Source organism: Choloepus didactylus, chromosome 3 (genome assembly GCF_015220235.1).
Source record: "Choloepus didactylus isolate mChoDid1 chromosome 3, mChoDid1.pri, whole genome shotgun sequence".
In the NCBI taxonomy this organism is placed as follows: Eukaryota; Metazoa; Chordata; class Mammalia; order Pilosa; family Megalonychidae; genus Choloepus; species Choloepus didactylus.
The window spans coordinates 94,247,940-94,269,351 of record NC_051309.1 but is presented as its reverse complement, the minus strand read 5'-3'; the positions used below and the strand labels follow the sequence as shown (position 1 = coordinate 94,269,351).

Here is a 21,412-nt window from a genome sequence, read left to right as displayed (position 1 = left end):
TGGCTCCACTGATCCAGACCCACCCTGAATGGGTGGAGCCACACCTCCATGGAAATATCTCATCAGAGTTATGCCCCTTCATGGAAATATCTCATCAGAGTTATGCCCCTACACTTGGGTGGGGCATATTTCCATGCAAACAACCTAATCCAAACGTTCCAACTTAATCCCCACTAATATGTCTGTCCCACAAGATTGCATCAAAGAATATGGCTTTTTCTGGGGGACATAATACATTCAAACCAGCACAGATACAGATAGGTAGGTAGGCTGGTAGGTTGGTAGGTAGGTAGGTAGGTAGGAAGGTAGGTAGGTAGGTAGGTAGGTGGATAGGTGGGTGGAAGCTGGCTGGCTGGATGGATGGATGGATGGATAGATGATAAAATTTTGGAAGGGTACTATCCCTATTTGGCAGGGAAATTGAGAGGACAAGTTTGGGGCTTCTCATGCCTCTGAATCAACAGTCAAGGAAGGGGATTACTGTACTGGCTGGGGTGATTGATCCTGACTATCAAGGGGAAATTGGACTACAACTACACAGTGGTGTACTCCCAGTAACTTGAAAATGAGGGAAATATGCTACTTTCCTAGAGTTAAGACCATGAAACCATGATTTCTCAGATCAGAGAAAAACAAAATCTCCTTAAAGAAAAGAAGGCGCAGAATCAGGTGTGTAATCAGCCAGAGCAGTGGCAGTAGCAGCAGTACAGCCACGGCAATGGAACCAGCGACCCAGAGGGAGCACCAAGGCGCAGGGGATGCTGGCTGCGATGACCCTATGACAGTATGAGAGGTACTAAATTTTGACGACAACTTCGCACCATGCGTGAGTATAAGCTAGTTGTTCTTGGCTCAGATGTTGGAAACTCTGCTCTGAACATGCAGTTTGTTCAAGGAATTTTTGTTGAAAAATATGATCCAATGATAGAAAATTTTTATAGAAAGCAAGTTGTAGATGCACAATTTTGGCTACTGCAGGAAGGGAACAATTTATAGCAATGAGGGATTTGTATATGAAAAATGGACAAGGCTTTGCATTAGTTTATTCCATCACAGCACAGTCCACATTTAATGATTTACAAGATCTGAGAGAACAGATTCTTCAAGTAATAGACACAGATGATGTCCCAATGATTCTGGTTGGTAATAAGTGTGACTTAGAGGATGAAAGAGTCTTAGGAAAGAAGCAAGGTCAAAATCTAGCTAATGAGATCTTTTATGACCTAGTATGGCAAATTAACAGAAAAACTCCAGTGCCTGGGAAGGCCTGCAAAAAGATATCATGTCAGCTGCCTTAATATACTAAATGCACTGTAGCTCTGAGCCAGGTCTGAAGAACTGTTGCCCAATTCAACAGTGCCAGCATTCCAACTGTGTTAAACCTATCAACACCTTAAATGGACTTTCCTGTGGTGGTACCCTTTAAGAAGCAGATGAAAGCTACTACATCAGTTTGCACATTCTAATCACTTTCCAGTATCACAAGACAGATTTTTACTTATTTAATAGTCCTAAAGTATGCAACTAGTAAAACCAGAGGCTACATCCAGTATTACTGCTTAAGAGACATTCTTCATCCACCAATGTTGTACATGTATGAAAAATGGTGTACTGCAGACTTTAACACACCCCATAAACTTTGTATTGGATAGCACAATAATGTAACTCCTAAATGTACCACTATTTTAGCTTAATAAAAGAAAGTCTAAAGAGTTCCTATACAGACTACTCCAGATAACTTCGCTTCTTTATACTTGTAAGCTTACTGTAAATTTTTTTAAGAAATTCAAGGTCATTATCATTGTACAAAATAAGCGCTTTTGATTAACACAGCTATATAGTTTTTTTAATCTTTGAAAAACCTGTGGAGACAGTGATCTTGCCTTTAAAATATGATAGTCCTTTCAGTAAAATGTCTTATATTGAAGACACTGCCTTAATATCTGTTGGGAAGGAAATGTCCAGACTTTTCAAATCTCTTATTATATGTTTCCTTTTTTGTCTACATAGAGAACAATATTTAAAGTTGTGTGTACAGTGGGGGTCTACAACAAGAAGTGTATATCTTCAAACAACTATTTAATGATTTAACAATTTTTGTAAATCATTTTCAGGCTTCTGCAGCTGTAGATTCTCAATGTGAATCCCTTGATTGCTCATGCATAAGTGTATTCGCAATACCGAATATACAGGTTTAGTATTTTTGCCTGTTAGTGATTGTTTTACCTATGGTAATGTTTTGGTTGAGATGCTAAATGGTGGACAAATACCGTGGATGTGGAAAGTAATTTCAATCATGTGTAATTTGTCACAAGGCCTAATTTGCAGTAAGGATTGCTGTTTTATTTAACAATGGCTTGTTGCATTGTATGCATTAACGTTTGGGTCTAAAGATTGTGTGTCTATCCAACAGTGAGCCGCAGTATTTAAATTGACCAACCTAATGTTACAATCACTTTGAGGTGGTCAAATGTAAACTAAAGCCTTAATTAAAGTGGTTCAATTTTGTATAACTTAGCATCAGTAGTTCAATAAATTTGGATTGCCATGCAAAAAAAAAAAAAAAAAAAAAAAATGAAAAGAAAAGAAAAGAAAAAAGAAAAAGAAAAAGAAAAGAAGGCCCCCAAATTATCAAAACTAAAAGAATAACCATATAGAGGATATTTGCATTATTGCATTATCTAAAGAAAGAAAGTGATAACTACAGGTAGGGTGAAAGTTGTTCAGTGAAGAAATCCTAAAAAAAAGACATGACAGAGATGATAGAATATTCTAGATGCATTGGAACAATGATTCCTATGGAGCCTGCCTGCCAAGTACACTAGAATCACTTATCTTCTTTATTTTAATTTGTGCTCATCAAGAAACTTTTGAATATGATGATTTGGCTTACCAGAGAGGTCTGCCTCAGGAAGAAAATACCTTTCTCCTGTTGTGAAACCTTCAGTGGCTCTAGTTCTCCCTCCTTAACTTTGGCATTTTAAGTTTCTCCGCAACAGAATTCCATAAAAATCAATTTTAGGTTTAATTTATCTTTAAATTATTAAAGATTCTCCTACAGGAACCTTCTATTGCAACTAAGTTGGTTTCTTCAGTGCCCCATCAATATTTAAAATGATATTATTACAGCCTTTTTCTTAGGTCTCCTCCTGTCACCCTATCTAAGATTCACATTCTGCTCAAATCTACTTCCTTCATAATGTCTCTCTTGGGTGTTCCAGTTTACTATCATCATATCCCATAACCAAATTCTAAGGCATCTTGTATCACTCAAGCTACCTGATTTCATTTGATGTATTTTCTTATTTCATATTTCTAGCATGCAAATAAAGCCAGATTTTCAATGACAAGGAGCCAAAACTTAGGATTCTTATACTTAATATCCTGAAAAGCGCTTACTCAATGCTGAGAGCAAACAGATGCTCAATAAATACCTAGTGACTTTTACTTAAATCATGCCTAATCTACTCAAACAAAACAAAACTACAGCTTTACACTAACATCACTATAATTTTAAATAAATTTCCTTTAAAATAAATATATGGGGAGGCGGGGCAAGATGGCAGACTGGTGAGCTGTATGTTTTAGTTACTCCTCCAGGAAAGTAGGTAAAAAGCCAGGAACTGCGTGGACTGGACACCACAGAGCAATCTGTCTTTGGGCATACTTCATACAACACTCATGAAAATGTCGAACTGCTGAGATCAGCGAAATCTGTAAGATTTTGCGACCAGGGGACCCGCGCCCCTCCCTGCCAGGCTCAGTCCCGTGGGAGGAGGGGCTGCCAGCTCCAGGAAGGAGAAGGGAGAACTGCAGTGGTAGCCCTTCTCGGAAACTCATTCTATTGATCCATACTCCAACCATAGACAGACTGAGACCAGACACCAGAGAATCTGAGAGCTGCCAGCCCAGCAGAGAGGAGACAGGCATAGAAAAAAAAAAATAACACGAAAAACTCCAAAATAAAAGCAGAGGATTTTTGGAGTTCTGGTGAACACAGAAAGGGGAAGGGCGGAGCTCAGGCCTTGAGGCGCATATGCAAATCCCGAAGAAAAGCTGATCTCTCTGCCCTGTGGACCTTTCCTTAATGGCCCTGGTTGCTTTGTCTATTAGCATTTCAATAACCCATTAGATCTCTGAGGAGGGCCATTTTTTTTTTTTTTTAATCCTTTTTTCTTTTTCTAAAACAATTACTCTAAGAAGCCCAATACAGAAAGCTTCAAAGAATTGCAATTTGGGCACGTCAAGTCAAGAGCAGAACTAAGAGAGCTCTGAGACAAAAGGCAATAATCCAGTGGCTGAGAAAATTCACTAAACACCACAACTTCCCAAGAAAAGGGGGGTGTCCGCTCACAGCCACCATCCTGGTGGACAGGAAACACTCCTGCCCATCGCCAGCCCCATAGCCCAGAGCTGCCCCAGACAACCCAGTGTGACAGAAGTGCTTCGAATAACAGGCACATACCACAAAACCGGGCGTGGACATTAGCCTTCCCTGCAACCTCAGCTGATTGTCCCAGAGCTAGGAAGGTGGAGCAGTGTGAATTAACAAAGCCCCATTCAGCCATCATTTGAGCAGACTGGGAGCCTCCCTACACAGCCCAGCAGCCCAGAACTGCCCTGGGGGGACGGCACTCACCTGTGACATAGCACAGTCATCCCTCAACAGAGGACCCGGGGTGCACGGCCTGGAAGAGGGGCCCACTTGCAAGTCTCAGGAGCCATACGCCAATACCAAAGACTTGTGGGTCAGTGGCAGAGACAAACTGTGGCAGGACTGAACTGAAGGATTAGACTATTGCAGCAGCTTTAAAACTCTAGGATCATCAGGGAAATTTGATTGTTAGGGCCACCCCACCTCCCCGACTGCCCAGAAACACGCCCCACATACAGGGCAGGCAACACCAACTACAAACGCAAGCTTGGTACACCAATTGGGCCCCACAAGACTCACTCCCCCACTCACCAAAAAGGCTAAGCAGGGGAGAACGGGCTTGTGGAGAACAGGTGGCTCATGGACGCCACCTGCTGGTTAGTTAGAGAAAGTGTACTCCACGAAGCTGTAGATCTGATAAATTAGAGATAAGGACTTCAATAGGTCTACAAACCCTAAAAGAACCCTATCAAGTTCAGCAAATGCCAAGAGGCCAAAAACAACAGAAAATTATTAAGCATATGAAAAAACCAGACGATATGGATAACCCAAGACCAAGCACGCAAATCAAAAGACCAGAAGAGACACAGCACCTAAAGCAGCTACTCAAAGAACTAAAGATGAACAATGAGACCATAGTACGGGATATGAAGGAAATCAAGAAGACTCTAGAAGAGCATAAAGAAGACATTCCAAGACTAAATAAAAAAATGGATGATCTTATGGAAATTAAAGAAACTGTTGACCAAATTAAAAAGATTCTGGACACTCATAGTACAAGACTAGAGGAAGTTGAACAACGAAACAGTGACCTGGAAGATGACAGAATGGAAAATGAAAGCATAAAAGAAAGAATGGGGAAAAAAATTGAAAAAATCGAAATGGACCTCAGGGATATGATAGATAATATGAAACGTCCAAATATAAGACAAATTGGTGTCCCAGAAGGGGAAGAAAAGGGTAAAGGTCTAGGAAGAGTATTCAAAGAAATTGTTGGGGAAAACTTCCCAAATCTTCAAAACAACATAAATACACAAATCATAAATGCTCAGCGAACTCCAAATAGAATAAATCCAAATAAACCCACTCCGAGACATATACTGATCACACTGTCAAACACAGAACAGAAAGAGCAAGTTCTGAAAGCAGCAAGAGAAAAGCAATTCACCACATACAAAGGAAACAGCATAAGACTAAGTAGTGACTACTCAGCAGCCACCATGGAGGCAAGAAGGCAGTGGCACGATATATTTAAAATTCTGAGTGAGAAAAATTTCCAGCCAAGAATACTTTATCCAGCAAAGCTCTCCTTCAAATTTGAGGGAGAGCTTAAATTTTTCACAGACAAACAAATGCTGAGAGAATTTGCTAACAACAGACCTGCCCTACTGGAGATACTAAAGAGAGCCCTACAGACAGAGAAACAAAGACAGGACAGAGAGACTTGGAGAAAGGTTCAGTACTAAAGAGATTCAGTATGGGTACAATAAAGGATATTAATAGAGAGAGGGAAAAATATGGCAAACATAAACCAAAGGATAAGATGGCCGATTCAAGAAATGCCTTCACGGTTTTAACGTTGAACGTAAATGCATTAAACTCCCCAATTAAAAGATAGATTCACAGAATGGATCAAAAAAAATGAACCATCAATATGTTGCATACAAGAGACTCATCTTACACACAGGGACACAAAGAAACTGAAAGTGAAAGGATGGGGAAAAAAATATTTCATGCAAGCTACAGCCAAAAGAAAGCAGGTGCAGCAATATTAATCTCAGATAAAATAGACTTCAAATGCAGGGATGTTTTGAGAGACAAAGAAGGCCACTACGTACTAATAAAAGGGGCAATTCAGCAAAAAGAAATAACAATTGTAAATGTCTATGCACCCAATCAAGTTGCCACAAAATACATGAGAGAAACACTGGAAAAACTAAAGGAAGCAATTGATGTTTCCACGATAATTGTGGGAGACTTCAACACATCACTCTCTCCTATAGATAGATCAACCAGACAGAAGACCAATAAGGAAATTGAAAACCTAAACAATCTGATAAATGAATTGGATTTAACAGACATATACAGGACATTACATCCCAAATCACCAGGATATACATACTTTTCTAGTACTCATGGAACTTTCTCCAGAATAGATCATATGCTGGGACATAAAACAAGCCTCAATAAATTTAAAAAGATTGAAATTATTCAAAGCACATTCTCTGACCACAATGGAATACAATTAGAAGTCAATAACCATCAGAGACTTAGAAAATTCACAAATACCTGGAGGTTAAACAACACACTCCTAAACAATCAGTGGGTTAAAGAAGAAATAGCAAGAGAAATTGCTAAATATATAGAGACGAATGAAAATGAGAACACAACATACCAAAACCTACGGGATGCAGCAAAAGCAGTGCTAAGGGGGAAATTTATAGCACTAAACGCATATATTAAAAAGGAAGAAAGAGCGAAAATCAAAGAAGTAATGGATCAACTGAAGAAGCTAGAAAATGAACAGCAAACCAATCCTAAACCAAGTAGAAGAAAAGAAATAACAAGGATTAAAGCAGAAATAAATGACATAGAGAACAAAAAAACAATAGAGAGGATAAATAACACCAAAAGTTGCTTCTTTGAGAAGATCAACAAGATTGACAAGCCCCTAGCTAGACTGACAAAATCAAAAAGAGAGAAGACCCATATAAACAAAATAATGAATGAAAAAGGTGACATAACTGCAGATCCTGAAGAAATTAAAAAAATTATAAGAGGATATTATGAACAACTGTATGGCAACAAACTGGATAATGTAGAAGAAATGGACAATTTCCTGGAAACATATGAACAACCTAGACTGACCAGAGAAGAAATAGAAGACCTCAACCAACCCATCACAAGCAAAAAGATCCAATCAGTCATCAAAAATCTTCCCACAAATAAATGCCCAGGGACAGATGGCTTCACAGGGGAATTCTACCAAACTTTCCAGAAAGAACTGACACCAATCTTACTCAAACTCTTTCAAAACATTGAAGAAAATGGAACACTACCTAACTCATTTTATGAAGCTAACATCAATCTAATAGCAAAACCAGGCAAAGATGCTACAAAAAAGGAAAACTACCGGCCAATCTCCCTAATGAATATAGATGCAAAAATCCTTAACAAAATACTTGCAAATCGAATCCAAAGACACATTAAAAAAATCATACACCATGACCAAGTGGGGTTCATTCCAGGCATGCAAGGATGGTTCAACATAAGAAAAACAATCAATGTATTACAACACATTAAAAACTCGAAAGGGAAAAATCAATTGATCATCTCAATAGACGCTGAAAAAGCATTTGACAAAATCCAACATCCCTTTTTGATAAAAACACTTCAAAAGGTAGGAATTGAAGGAAACTTCCTCAATATGATAAAGAGCATATATGAAAAACCCACAGCCAGCATAGTACTCAACGGTGAGAGACTGAAAGCCTTCCCTCTAAGATCAGGAACAAGACAAGGATGCCCGCTGTCACCACTGTTATTCAACATTGTGCTGGAAGTGCTAGCCAGGGCAATCCGGCAAGACAAAGAAATAAAAGGCATCCAAATTGGAAAAGAAGAAGTAAAACTGTCATTGTTTGCAGATGATATGATCTTATATCTAGAAAACCCTGAGAAATCAACGATACACCTACTAGAGCTAATAAACAAATTTAGCAAAGTAGCGGGATACAAGATTAATGCACATAAGTCAGTAATGTTTCTATATGCTAGAAATGAACAAACTGAAGAGACACTCAAGAAAAAGATACCATTTTCAATAGCAACTAAAAAAATCAAGTACCTAGGAATAAACTTAACCAAAGATGTAAAAGACCTATACAAAGAAAACTACATAACTCTACTAAAAGAAATAGAAGGGGACCTTAAAAGATGGAAAAATATTCCATGTTCATGGATAGGAAGGCTAAATGTCATTAAGATGTCAATTCTACCCAAACTCATCTACAGATTCAATGCAATCCCAATCAAAATTCCAACAACCTACTTTGCAGACTTGGAAAAGTTAGTTATCAAATTTATTTGGAAAGGGAAGATGCCTCAAATTGCTAAAGACACTCTAAAAAAGAAAAACGAAGTGGGAGGACTTACACTCCCTGACTTTGAAGCTTATTATAAAGCCACAGTTGCCAAAACAGCATGGTACTGGCACAAAGATAGACATATAGATCAATGGAACCGAATTGAGAATTCAGAGATAGACCATCAGATCTATGGCCGACTGATCTTTGATAAGGCCCCCAAAGTCACTGAACTGAGCCATAATGGTCTTTTCAACAAATGGGGCTGGGAGAGTTGGATATCCATATCCAAAAGAATGAAAGAGGACCCCTACCTCACCCCCTACACAAAAATTAACTCAAAATGGACCAAAGATCTCAATATAAAAGAAAGTACCATAAAACTCCTAGAAGATAATGTAGGAAAACATCTTCAAGACCTTGTATTAGGCGGCCACTTCCTAGACTTTACACCCAAAGCACAAGCAACAGAAGAGAAAATAGATAAATGGGAACTCCTCAAGCTTAGAAGTTTCTGCACCTCAAAGGAATTTCTCAAAAAGGTAAAGAGGCAGCCAACTCAATGGGAAAAAATTTTTGGAAACCATGTATCTGACAAAAGACTGATATCTTGCATATACAAAGAAATCCTACAACTCAATGACAATAGTACAGACAGCCCAATTATAAAATGGGCAAAAGATATAAAAAGACAGTTCTCTGAACAGGAAATACAAATGGCCAAGAAACACATGAAAAAATGTTCAGCTTCACTAGCTATTAGAGAGATGCAAATTAAGACCACAATGAGATACCATGTAACACTGGTTAGAATGGCTGCCATTAAACAAACAGGAAACTACAAATGCTGGAGGGGATGTGGAGAAATTGGAACTCTTATTCATTGTTGGTGGGACTGTATAATGGTTCAGCCACTCTGGAAGTCAGTCTAGCAGTTCCTTAGAAAACTAGATATAGAGCTACCATTCGATCCAGCTATTGCACTTCTCGGTATATACCCGGAAGATCGGAAAGCAGTGACACGAACAGATATCTGCACGCCAATGTTCATAGCAGCATTATTCACAATTGCCAATAGATGGAAACAACCCAAATGTCCATCAACAGATGAGTGGATAAATAAAATGTGGTATATACACACGATGGAATACTACGCGGCAGTAAGAAGGAACGATCTGGTGAAACATATGACAACATGGATGAACCTTGAAGACATAATGCTGAGCGAAATAAGCCAGGCACAAAGAGAGAAATATTATATGCTACCACTAATGTGAACTTTGAAAAATGTAAAACAAATGGTTTATAATGTAGAGTGCAGGGGAACTAGCAGTAAAGTGCAATTAAGGAAGGGGGAACAATAATCCAAGAAGAACAGATAAGCTATTTAACGTTCTGGGGATGCCCAGAAATGACTATGGTCTGTTAATTTCTGATGGATATAGTAGGAACAAGTTCACAGAAATGTTGCTATATTAGGTAACTTTCTTGGGGTAAAGTAGGAACTTGTTGGAAGTTAAGCAGTTATCTTAGGTTAGTTGTCTTTTTCTTACTCCCTTGTTATGGTCTCTTGGAAATGTTCTTTTATTGTATGTTTGTTTTCTTTTTAACTTTTTTTTTCATACAGTTGATTTAAAAAAGAAGGGAAAGTTAAAAAAAAAAAAAAAAGAAAAACAAGGAAAAAAAAAAAGATGTAGTGCCCCCTTGAGGAGCCTGTGGAGAATGCAGGGGTATTCGCCTACCCCACCTCCATGGTTGCTAACATGACCACAGATATAGGGGACTGGTGGTTTGATGGGTTGAGCCCTCTACCATAAGTTTTACCCTTGGGAAGACAGTTGCTGCAAAGGAGTGGCTAGGCCTCCCTATATCTGTGCCTAAGAGTCTCCTCCTGAATGCCTCTTTGTTGCTCAGATGTGGCCCTCTCTCTCTGGCTAAGCCAACTTGAAAGGTGAAATCACTGCCCTCCCCCCTACATGGGATCAGACACCCAGGGGAGTGAATCTCCCTGGCAACGTGGAATATGACTCCTGGGGAGGAATGTAGACCCGGCATCGTGGGACGGAGAACATCTTCTTGACCAAAAGGGGGATGTGAAAGGAAATGAAATAAGCTTCAGTGGCAGAGAGATTCCTAAACGAGCCGAGAGATCACTCTGGTGGGCACTCTTACGCACACTTTAGACAACCCTTTTTAGGTTCTGAAGAATTGGGGTAGCTGGTGGTGGATACCTGAAACTATCAAACTACAACCCAGAACCCATGAATCTCGAAGACAGTTGTATAAAAATGTAGCTTATGAGGGGTGACAATGGGATTGGGAAAGCCATACGGACCACACTCCACTTTGTCTAGTTTATGGATGGATGTGCAGAAAAGTAGGGGAAGGAAATAAACAGACAAAAGTACCCAGTGTCCTTTTTCACTTCAATTGCTCTTTTTCACTCTAATTATTATTCTTGTTATTTTTATGTGTGTGCTAATGAAGGTGTCAGGGATTGATTTAGGTGATGAATGTACAACTATGTAATGGTACTGTAAACAATCGAAAGTACGATTTGTTTTGTATGACTGCGTGGTATGTGAATATATCTCAATAAAATGATGATAAAAATAAATAAATAAATAAATAAATAAATATATGGGGAGAACCTAAGATGGCGGCTAGGTGAGACAGGACAAAAAAACACCTCCATGAAAAATACTAGATAAAAGCCAGAAAGTGACCCAGAACACCAGTTCCAGTGATGCACCAGCCAGACAACGTCTGCTAAATCCACAGGGACCATGCATTTGGTGAAACTGGGAGTCTGCATTCTGAAATGAGTGAGTGATCCAGCTGAAAAGTCCAGCGGCCATGCTGCGGTGTGGGGAAACCATGGGTTGGCGTTTGAAGACAGACTACTTCTTTAAAAAAAAAAAAAAAAATCCGGGAGCAGCTGCAGTTACAACGGTGAGAACCGCGGAGTGAAGCATGGCAGGAGTGGGCTGTGCCAACCACTCGGTGTCTGGCGTGGAGGATAGCCTGCTGCTGTTTGCCTCAGGGCCAGGGGGGCAGAGGGGAGCTGAAAGGAGAAAGAAACTGCATCCCTTGCAGCCATCTCCCCGGCGGGCTAGGAGTGCTCCTGCCCAGGGCTGTAGCTATAGCCCAGAGCCGCGACAAGAAACCCAGTGTGACGGGGAGTGTCTCCCACAGCACCGCGCACACGCCACAATATCGGCCGTGGACAGTGGCCTTTAGTGCACCCCACTAAAGGGGGATCATTTAGTGCAACAGCCTTAAATCTCCAGGAACACCTGGGAGGTTTGATTATTAAAGCTGCCCTGCCTCCCTAACCACCCAGACACACGCCTCACAATCAGGACGGACAGCACCAACAACAAACCCAAACTTAGTGCACCAATTGAACCCCACAAGAACCAGATCCCTACACACCACAAAGACAAAGTTGGGGAGAATTGACTTGAGGGGAATAGGAGACTCACGGACGCCATCTGCTGGTTAGTTAGAGAAAGTGTATACCAACAAGCTGTAGATCTGACAAATTAGAGATCTGTATTTTTTATATCCATCAAGAACCCTATCAAGAAAAGCAAATGCCAAGAGCCCAAAAACAACAGAAACTCTTAAAGCATATGATAAAACCAGACGATATGGAGAGCCCAAACCCAAACACCCAAATCAAAAGATCAGAAGAGACACAGTACTTGGCGCAATTAATCGAAGAACTAAAGGCAAACAACGATAGCATGGCACAAGATACAAAGGACATAAAGAAGACCCTAGAAGAGCATAAAGAAGAAACTGCAAGAGTAAATGAAAAAACAAAAGATCTTATAGACATAAAAGAAACTGTTGGCCAAATTAAAAACACTCTGGATACTCATAATACAAGATTAAAGGAAGTTGAACAACAACTCAGCATCCTTGAGGACCACAGAACAGAAAATGAAAGAACAAAAGAAAGAATGGGGAAAAAAATAAAAAAAAATCAAAATGGATCTCAGGGATACGACAGGTAAAATAAAACATCCAAATTTAAGACTCATTGGTGTCCCAGAAGGGGAAGAGAAGGGTAAAGTTCTGGAAAGAGTATTCAAAGAAATTGTTGGGGAAAACTTCCCAAACCTTCTACACAATATAAATACACAAAGCATAACTCCAAATAGAATAAATCCAAATAAACCCACTCTGAGACATATTTTGATCCGACTGTCAAACACTGAAGAGAAGCAGCAAGTTCTGAAAGCAGCAAGAGAAAAGCAATTCACCACATACAAAGGAAACAACATAAGACTAAGTACTGACTACTCAGCGGCCACCATGGAGGCAAGAAGGCAGTGGCATAACATCTCTAAAATTCCGAGAGAGAAAAATTTCCAACCAAGAATATTTTATCCAGCAAAGCTCTCCTTCAAATTTGAGGGAAAGCTTAAATTTTTCAAAGACAAACAAATGTTGAGAGATTTTGCTAATAAAAGACCTGCCCTACTTCACATACTAAAGGGAGCCCTAACAACAGAGAAACAAAGAAAGAAGAGAGAGATATAGAGAAATTTAACAGACATGTATGGAACACTGCAACCCAGATCACCAGGACACACATTCTTCTCTGGTGACCACGGATCTTTCTCCAGAATAGACCATATGCTGGGACATAAAAGAAGCCTCAATAAATTAAAGAAAAAAAAATTGAATTTATTTGGAGCACATTCTCTGACCACAATAGAATACAAATAAAACTCAGTAACCACAGAGACTTAGAAAATTCACAAACAACTGGAGGGTAAAAATGAGGGGGAGATGAAAACATTCCTGGAAAATCAAAAGCTGAGGGACTTCATTACCAGTAGATCAGTCCTATAAGAAAGAGTTGAGCAGGCTGAAAGGAAGGGACACTAAACAGTTGACTGAAACTTCATGAAGAAATAAAGATTACCAGTGAAGATCACATGGTAAATATAAATACCAATACTACTGCATTTTTCATTTGTAACTCCACTATTTACTTCCTATAGGATATAAAATACATAAACTGTAATGATAAATCAGTGGTTTTGGACTCAATGTAAAATATGCAATTTTTGACAAGAACGACATAAAGGTGGGTGAATGGAGGAGTACAGGAACATAGTTTACGTGTCCTATTGAAGTTAAGTTGGTATCAAAGAAAAACAAGATTGTTATAGATTTAAGAGGTTAAATTTAAGCCCCACAGTAAACACAAAGAAAGTATCAGAGAATATGACCATAGAGATGAAAAGTAGAGTATGGGTTAAGAGAAGTGGGGGAAGGGGCAATGGGGAGTTAAGAAATGAGTGTAGGGTTTCTGTTTGGGGTGAAGGGAAATTTCTAGTAATGGATGGTGGGAAAGTGATAGCATTGCAACATTCTAAATGTGATTAATTCCACTAATGGAATGCTAGGGAGGGGTTGGAATGGGAAGATTTATGCTGTATATATGATTCCACAATTGAAAAAAAAGTAAAAAAAAAGACAGTCTAAATAGATAATGACAATTAAATGCCAAGGATGATCCTGGATGGGATCTGAGAATGGAGGAGAGGAGGTTCAAAGGGACACAGTTGGGACATAAGGAGAAAAAAAAAGGAAATATAGAATGTAAGCTTTGTATCAATGTTGAATTTCTTGAACTTCTTAGCTGCGCTTTATGAGACTGCATAAAAGAATGTTCTTGTTCATGGGAAATGTATATGTGAATTATAGTGTTTGTTCAAGGATGTGTGCAGCTTGCTCTCATGTTCAGAAGACAGAGCAATAGATGATGGATGATAGAGAGTGAGGGAGGGAATGAAAGAAATGCTGGCGTGACGGGATGTTCAAGTTGGTGGATCGGGGTATCGGGGGAGGGGTAGGCTGGAGTTCTGTATATGGGGTTTGTATCGTTTTTGCAACTATTCTGTAAGTTTGAACTTATTTCAAAATAAAATTAAAAAATAAATAAATAAATGAAGACATGGATGTATACATGAGTGTGTATAGCTATAGCCATACATATGGCTACAGTCTCTATTTTTCTGATCACTTAGCTCTTTGCTACTGAAATATTTTATTTGATTCTTACCTGGTTATGATGGGATCTGCAGCATGATTTGGGCCCCATCGCCCCAAAAGCCCCCGACCAGTCAATCCTGTCCGTCCTGCAGGATTTCTGGGGATAAAAAAAAGAAAACATAAAATCAACTGAATGTGCTCATCTTTTTTAACCCTAGCTGATAAAGCCCAAAAGAAGGTGTAAGAGCAATAAGAGGGAAATAAATCTCACAAATCTAGTGGCATGATCACAGACCTGGCACTGAAATCATTTATTTCTTCATACTGTTACTTAACTTTTCTTTTGTGAATATCTTATTCCTTGGGCTTGATCCCCAAGGAATCCCCACTTGATCCCCAAGAAGGTGCACTTGATCCCCAAGAAGGATCTCAATTCTAAAGCTGTTCTATAAGATAAAAATTTGTTTCAGTTTTCACCTACCCTTCTAAATTCAAATTAGACTGGGAGGAGAAAATGCTTTGCAACTAATCATCTATCTCTACGCTCTAACAACTTACCTTTCAGGATACCCACACTTCTCTTTACTTTTCAGTGTCCTCTTTTCCAACTCCACTCTATTAGAAGCCTCTCCATTAAATTTTTTTTTTAAAGAAAGCAATTTTATAAAAATGCCAAATTAGTATTTAACCTAATGCATTAACCCAGTGCTAAAAAGTTTGTCAGATAAACATATCAGCACTCATACCTGAGCAATATTCTTCCAGTCAACATTCCTTAAATGTTCATCTTTCACTATGTGCCAGTAAAATGCCTTGTTTGTATTCTTACCTATTTAATAATGTGAGATTTGTCCTCCCACTTACTTCTGTGTAAATAAATAAAACCTTGCCAAAATTTCCCTCTCAGCCATCTCTTTTTATTCTGTTCTTCCCTGCAACTATTATTAAAATTTAAGAAATGAATTTTTATGTTCCTTGGTACTAGATTTGGAAATTTTTCAGCAAGACTCGAAAATAAAGACAGAAAGACAAAACAACTACCCAGCCAACAAACAATAATTCTACTTTTCAAATCCACAGGAGAAGGGGCAAGGTGGCCAGCAACTATGTTTTATTCCAAATAACCACACCCCTAAAACCTGCACGATCAAAGCCAACATTAGTTTAATAGAAGACCAAACCTATAACTTGTAAACTAGGAACAGACATAAAGAATATGTCTGTGGAACAGACATAAAGAATATCCTATAACCTGAGAACCAGAGAAAGTTGTTTGCAGGGTGAGAGAAAAAAAGCTGACACATAGAGAAAAGCAGAGATGAGGCAGAGGGATAGTACTGATGGAGTTCCAGTTCGACGTTTCCTAAAGTTAGCGGCATTCTGCTTTGGGCTCTTTTAAACAGCCCTATAGCCCTAAAATAAATTGCACTTTTTACTCAGGCAAGTTAGTGTTGATTAATGTTAGTCAGAGTCTTGGTTAACACTTTGACTAGCTCAGCTTTACTGTCTGTCTTTTTATATGCCTATATACATTTTACCGTCTTTAACCCAGGGAAGAAAATAAGGAATAAGTCAAATGCAAGGAGATCTTGACTTAAAACAACTAAATAACAGAGGACATAGAAAGGCAAATAAATTATGACCAAAGAAAGAATGTAGCAAAACTAAAGGATGTGGTTGGGTTGGGGTGGGGACACACTATCATTTTCTTGTCCTATAGGAGCTAAGAATCCAACTGGCAACATTTTTATAAGGTAATTACCATGATTACAAATCTATGATTCTTCTTTTATTTGGGGCATGCTAATTTTTATGTCTCTTCCTAACTTTTATAATGTCTCCATAAGGGAAATGGATAATTTTGGAATTTTGTAGAAAATCATTTTTAAAAGTGCAAGAATCTTGATGTTAAGTTATTGGTTTTTTAAATTTTTATTCTTATGTGTTGGGATAAATTCTTACTTTAAGGTATTATTTCATTTAATAAATGAATACTGAACATACACTTCAATTCTTTTTTGGTTTATTCAATTAATTATTTCGACCTTCAATGTGGAGTTACAAAAAGATGCATTTGACTCTTGCTTCTGCCAGTTACAAGCTGTATGCAAATTGCCTATACTTTTTCTCCTTATCTGTAAACTGGAACTAAAAACACGGTTATTATGAAGATAAATTCTTTTCTGCGATGCCTGCTACATATAAACACTCAATAAATGTTAATTATCATTTCTACCTATTCAAGACCCACTGCTTTAAGATCCATTCACGCTGACTCACTGGGTGAACTTGAGCCAGCAACTACCCCCTCTCTGGTTTTCCCATATTAAAATAAACGAGTGAGACTTCCAGAAAACGGAGGTTAAGAGAGACAGGGCAAAAAAACACCTACGTGAAAAATACTAGATAAAAGCCAGAAAATGACCCAGAACACCAGTTCCAGTGATGCACCAGCTGGACAAGGTCTGCTAAATCCACAGGGACCGTGCACTTGGTGAAACCCAGAGCCTGCATTCTGAAATGAGAAAGCCTGCTGAATATCCGGCAGCCATGCTGTGGTGTGGGGAAACTGTGGGTTGGCGTTTGGAGTTGGACTAGTTCTTTTTTTTTTTTTTTTTTTTTTTTAAATTTAAAACTTTTTTCTTTATTAGAGAAGTTGTGGGTTTGGACTAGTTCTTTTTTAAAAACCCAAAAGCGGCTGTGCATATGGCAGCAAGAACCACACAGTGAAGCGCAGCAGGAAGAGTGTCTCCACAACCTGTGGGTATGCCTCAATACCTGGCATGGACGATAGCCTTCTACACACCCGCTAATTGTCTCGGAACAAGGAAGGCAGAGATTAGCCGAAAGGGGAAAAAAACACACGCCCCTTTCAGCCATCTTCCTGGTGGGCTGGAAATGGTCCTGCCACAGCCCAGAGCCACGCCAAAAACCCAGTGCGAAGGGAAGTGTTTCCAGAAACACACACAAACACCACAATATCGGGCATGGACAACAGCCTTTCACACACCCACGGCTAATTGTCCCGAAGCGGGGAAGGTGGACCTGTGTGAAAAGGGGGAAATTAACAAGCCCCATACAGCCATCCTTTCAGCAGGCTGGGAACACCCCTACACAGCCCTGTGGCCCAGAAATTCCTTTGAGGGGCAGCGCACACTTGTGATGTAGCATAGCCTTCCCTCAGCAGAGGCCCTAGGAGGGCATGGCTTAGAAGAGGGACCCACTCGCAAGTCCCAGGGATCATACGCCAATACCAAGGACTTGTGAGTCAGCAGCAGAGACAAACTTTGGCGAGACTGAACTGAAGGTTTAGACTCTTACAACAGCCTTAAATCTCTAGGAACACCAAAGGTTTGATTATTAAAGCCACCCTCACTCCCTAACCACTCGGACACACGCCCCACATTCAGGGCGGACAGCACCAACTACACATGTAAACTTGGTGCACTAATTGGACTCCCACAAGAATCAGACCCTCACAAACCACAAAGACAAAGTTGGGGAGAACGGGAGAACTGGCTTGAGGGGAATAGGTGGCTCGCGGACACCACAGGCTGGTTAGTTAAGAGAAAGTGCACTCCACCAAGCAGTAGATCTCACAAATTAGAGGTAAGTCTTTGAATTAGCCTACATAGCCTAAAAGAACCCTATCAAGTTAAGCAAATACCAAGAGGCCAAAATCAACAGAAAATTTTAAAGCATATGAAAAAACCAAATGATATGGATAACCTAAACCCAAACACCCAAATCAAAAGTTCAGAGGAGACACAGTATTCTCCAGAATAGATCATATGCTGGGACATAAAACAAGACTCAATAAATTTAAAAAAATTGAAATTATTCAAAGCACATTCTCAGACCACAATGGAATACAATTAGAAGTCAACTGTCAGAGACTTAGAAGATTCACAAATACCTGGAGATTAAACAACACACTCCTAAACATTCAGTGGGTTAAAGAAGAAAGAACAAGAGAAATTGCTAAATATATAGAAATGAATGAAAATGAGAAAACAACATACCAAAACCTATGGGATGCAGCAAAAGCAATACGGAGGGGAAAATTTATAGCACTAAATGCATACATCAAAAAGAAAAAAAGAGCTAAAATCAAAGAACTAATAGATCAACTGAAGAAGCTAGAAAATGAACAGCAAATTAATCCTAAACCAACTAGAAGAAAAGAAATAACAAGGATTAAAGCAGAAATAAATGACATAGAGAACAAACAAAACAATACAGAGGACAAATAACACTAAGAGTTGGTTCTTTGAGAATATCAACAAGATTGACAAGCCCCTAGCTAGAATAACAAAATCAAAAAGAGAGAAGACCCATATAAAAAAAATAATGGAGTAAGGTGACATTACCACAGATCCTGAATAAATTTTAAAAATTGTAAGAGGATACTATGAATAACTGTATACCAACAAACTGGATAATGTAGAGGAAATGGACAATTTCCTGGAAACATATGAACAACCTAGACTGACCAGAGAAGAAACAGAAGACTTCAACCAACCAATCACAAGCAAAGAGATCCAATCAGTCATCAAAAAACTTCCCATAAATAAAGGCCCAGGGCCAGACGGCTTCACAGGGGAATTCTACCAAACTTTCCAAAAAGAACTAACATCAAACCTACTTAAACTCTTTCAAAACACTGAAGAAAATGGAACATTACCTAACAAATTTTATGAAACTAACATCAATTTAATAACAAAACTAGGCAAAGATGCCACAAAAAAGGAAAACTACAGGCCAATCTCCTTAATGAATATAGATGCAAAAATTCTCAACAAAATACTTGCAAATTGAAACCAAAGACACATTAAAACAATCATATACCATGACCAAGTGGGGTTCATTCCAGGCATGCAAGGACGGTCCAATATAAGAAAATCAATCAATGTGTTACAACACAGTAAGAAACCAAAAGAGAAAAATCAAATGATCGTCTCAATAGATGCTGAAAAAGCATTCAACAAAAATCCAACATCCCTTTTTGTAAAAACACTTCAAAAGGCAGGAATTGAAGGAAACTTCCTCAATATGATAAAGAGCATATATGAAAAACCCACAGCCAGCATAGTACTCAATGGTGAGAGACTGAAAGCCTTCCCTCTAAGATCAGGAACGAGACAAGGATGCCCATTGTCACCACTGTTATTCAACATTGTGCTAGAAATGCTAGCCAGCGCAATCCGGAAAGACAAAGAAATTAAAGGCATCCAAATTGGAAAGGAAGAAGTAAAACTGTCATTATTTACAGATGATATGATCTTATAGCTGGAAAACCCTGAGAAATTACCGATACAGCTACTAGAGCTAATAAATTTAGCAAAGTAGTGGGATACAAGATTAATGCACATAAGTCAGTAATCTTTCCACACACTAGAAATGAAGAGACACTCAAGAAAAAGATACTGTTTTCAAGAGCAAATAAAGAAATCAAGTACCTAGGAATAAACTTAACCAAAGATGTAAAAGACCTATACAAAGATAATTACATAACTCCACTGAAAGAAATAGAAAGGGACCTTAAAAGATGGAAAAATATTCCATGTTCATGGAAAGGAAGGCTAAATGTCATTAAGATGTCAATTCTACCCAAACTCATCTACAGATTCAATGCAATCCCAATCAAAATTCTAACAACCTACTTTGCAGACTTGGAAAAGCTAGTTATCAAATTTATTTGGAAAGGGAAGATGCCTCAAATTGCTAAAAACACTCTAAAAAAGAAAAACGAAGTGGGAGGACTTACACTCCCTGACTCTGAAGCTTATTATAAAGCCACAGTAGTCAAAACAGCATGGTACTAGCACAAAGATACATATATTGATCAATGGAATTGAACTGAGAATTCACAGATAGACCCCCAGATCTATGGCCGACTGATCTTTGATCAGGCCCCCAAAACCACTGAACCAGGACATAAGAGTCTGTTCAGCAAATGAGGCTAGGAGAGTTAGATATCCATATCCGAAAGAATGAAAGAGGACCCCTACCTCACACCCTACACAAAAATTAACTCAAAGTGGATCAAAGACCTCAATATAAAAGACAGTACCATAAAACAACTAGAAGGTAATGTAGAACGACATCTTCAAGACTTTGTATTAGGCAGTCACTTCCTAGACCTTACACCCAAAGCATAAACAACAAAGGAAAAAATTGACAAACGGGAACTCCTCAAAATTAAAAGTTTCTGTACCTCAAAGGAATTTGTCAAAAAGGTGAAGAGGCAGCCAACTCAAAGGGAAAAAAATATTTGGAAACCATGTATCTGACAAAAGACTGATATCTTGCATATATAAAGAAATCCTACAACTCAGTGACAATAGTACAGACAGCCCAATTATAAAATGGGCAAAGGACATGAAGACAGTTCTCTGAAGCGGAAATAAAAATGGCCAAGAAGCACATGAAAAAATTCAGCTTAACTAGCTATTAGAGAGATGCAAATTAAGACCACAACAAGATACCATCTCAATGGCTGCCATTAAACAAACAGGAAACTACAAATGCTGGAGACGATATGGAGAAATTGAACTCTTATTCATTGTTGGTCGGTCTGTATAATGGTTCAGTCACTCTGCAAGTCAGTCTGGCAGTTCCTTAGAAAACTAGATATAGAGTTACTCTTCAATGCAGC

General features: G+C 38.8%; 1 protein-coding gene across 1 annotated transcript in view; it reads right to left on the bottom strand.

Moving 5' to 3' along the window:
* Positions 1–21,412, bottom strand: part of NUDT9 (nudix hydrolase 9) — a 112,099-nt gene that overhangs the window by 55,899 nt on the left and 34,788 nt on the right. The window contains exon 4 of the mRNA XM_037830224.1: positions 14,825–14,911. Within this exon, the coding sequence (XP_037686152.1) occupies positions 14,825–14,911 (87 nt within the window). The remainder of the gene's footprint in view (positions 1–14,824; positions 14,912–21,412) is intronic.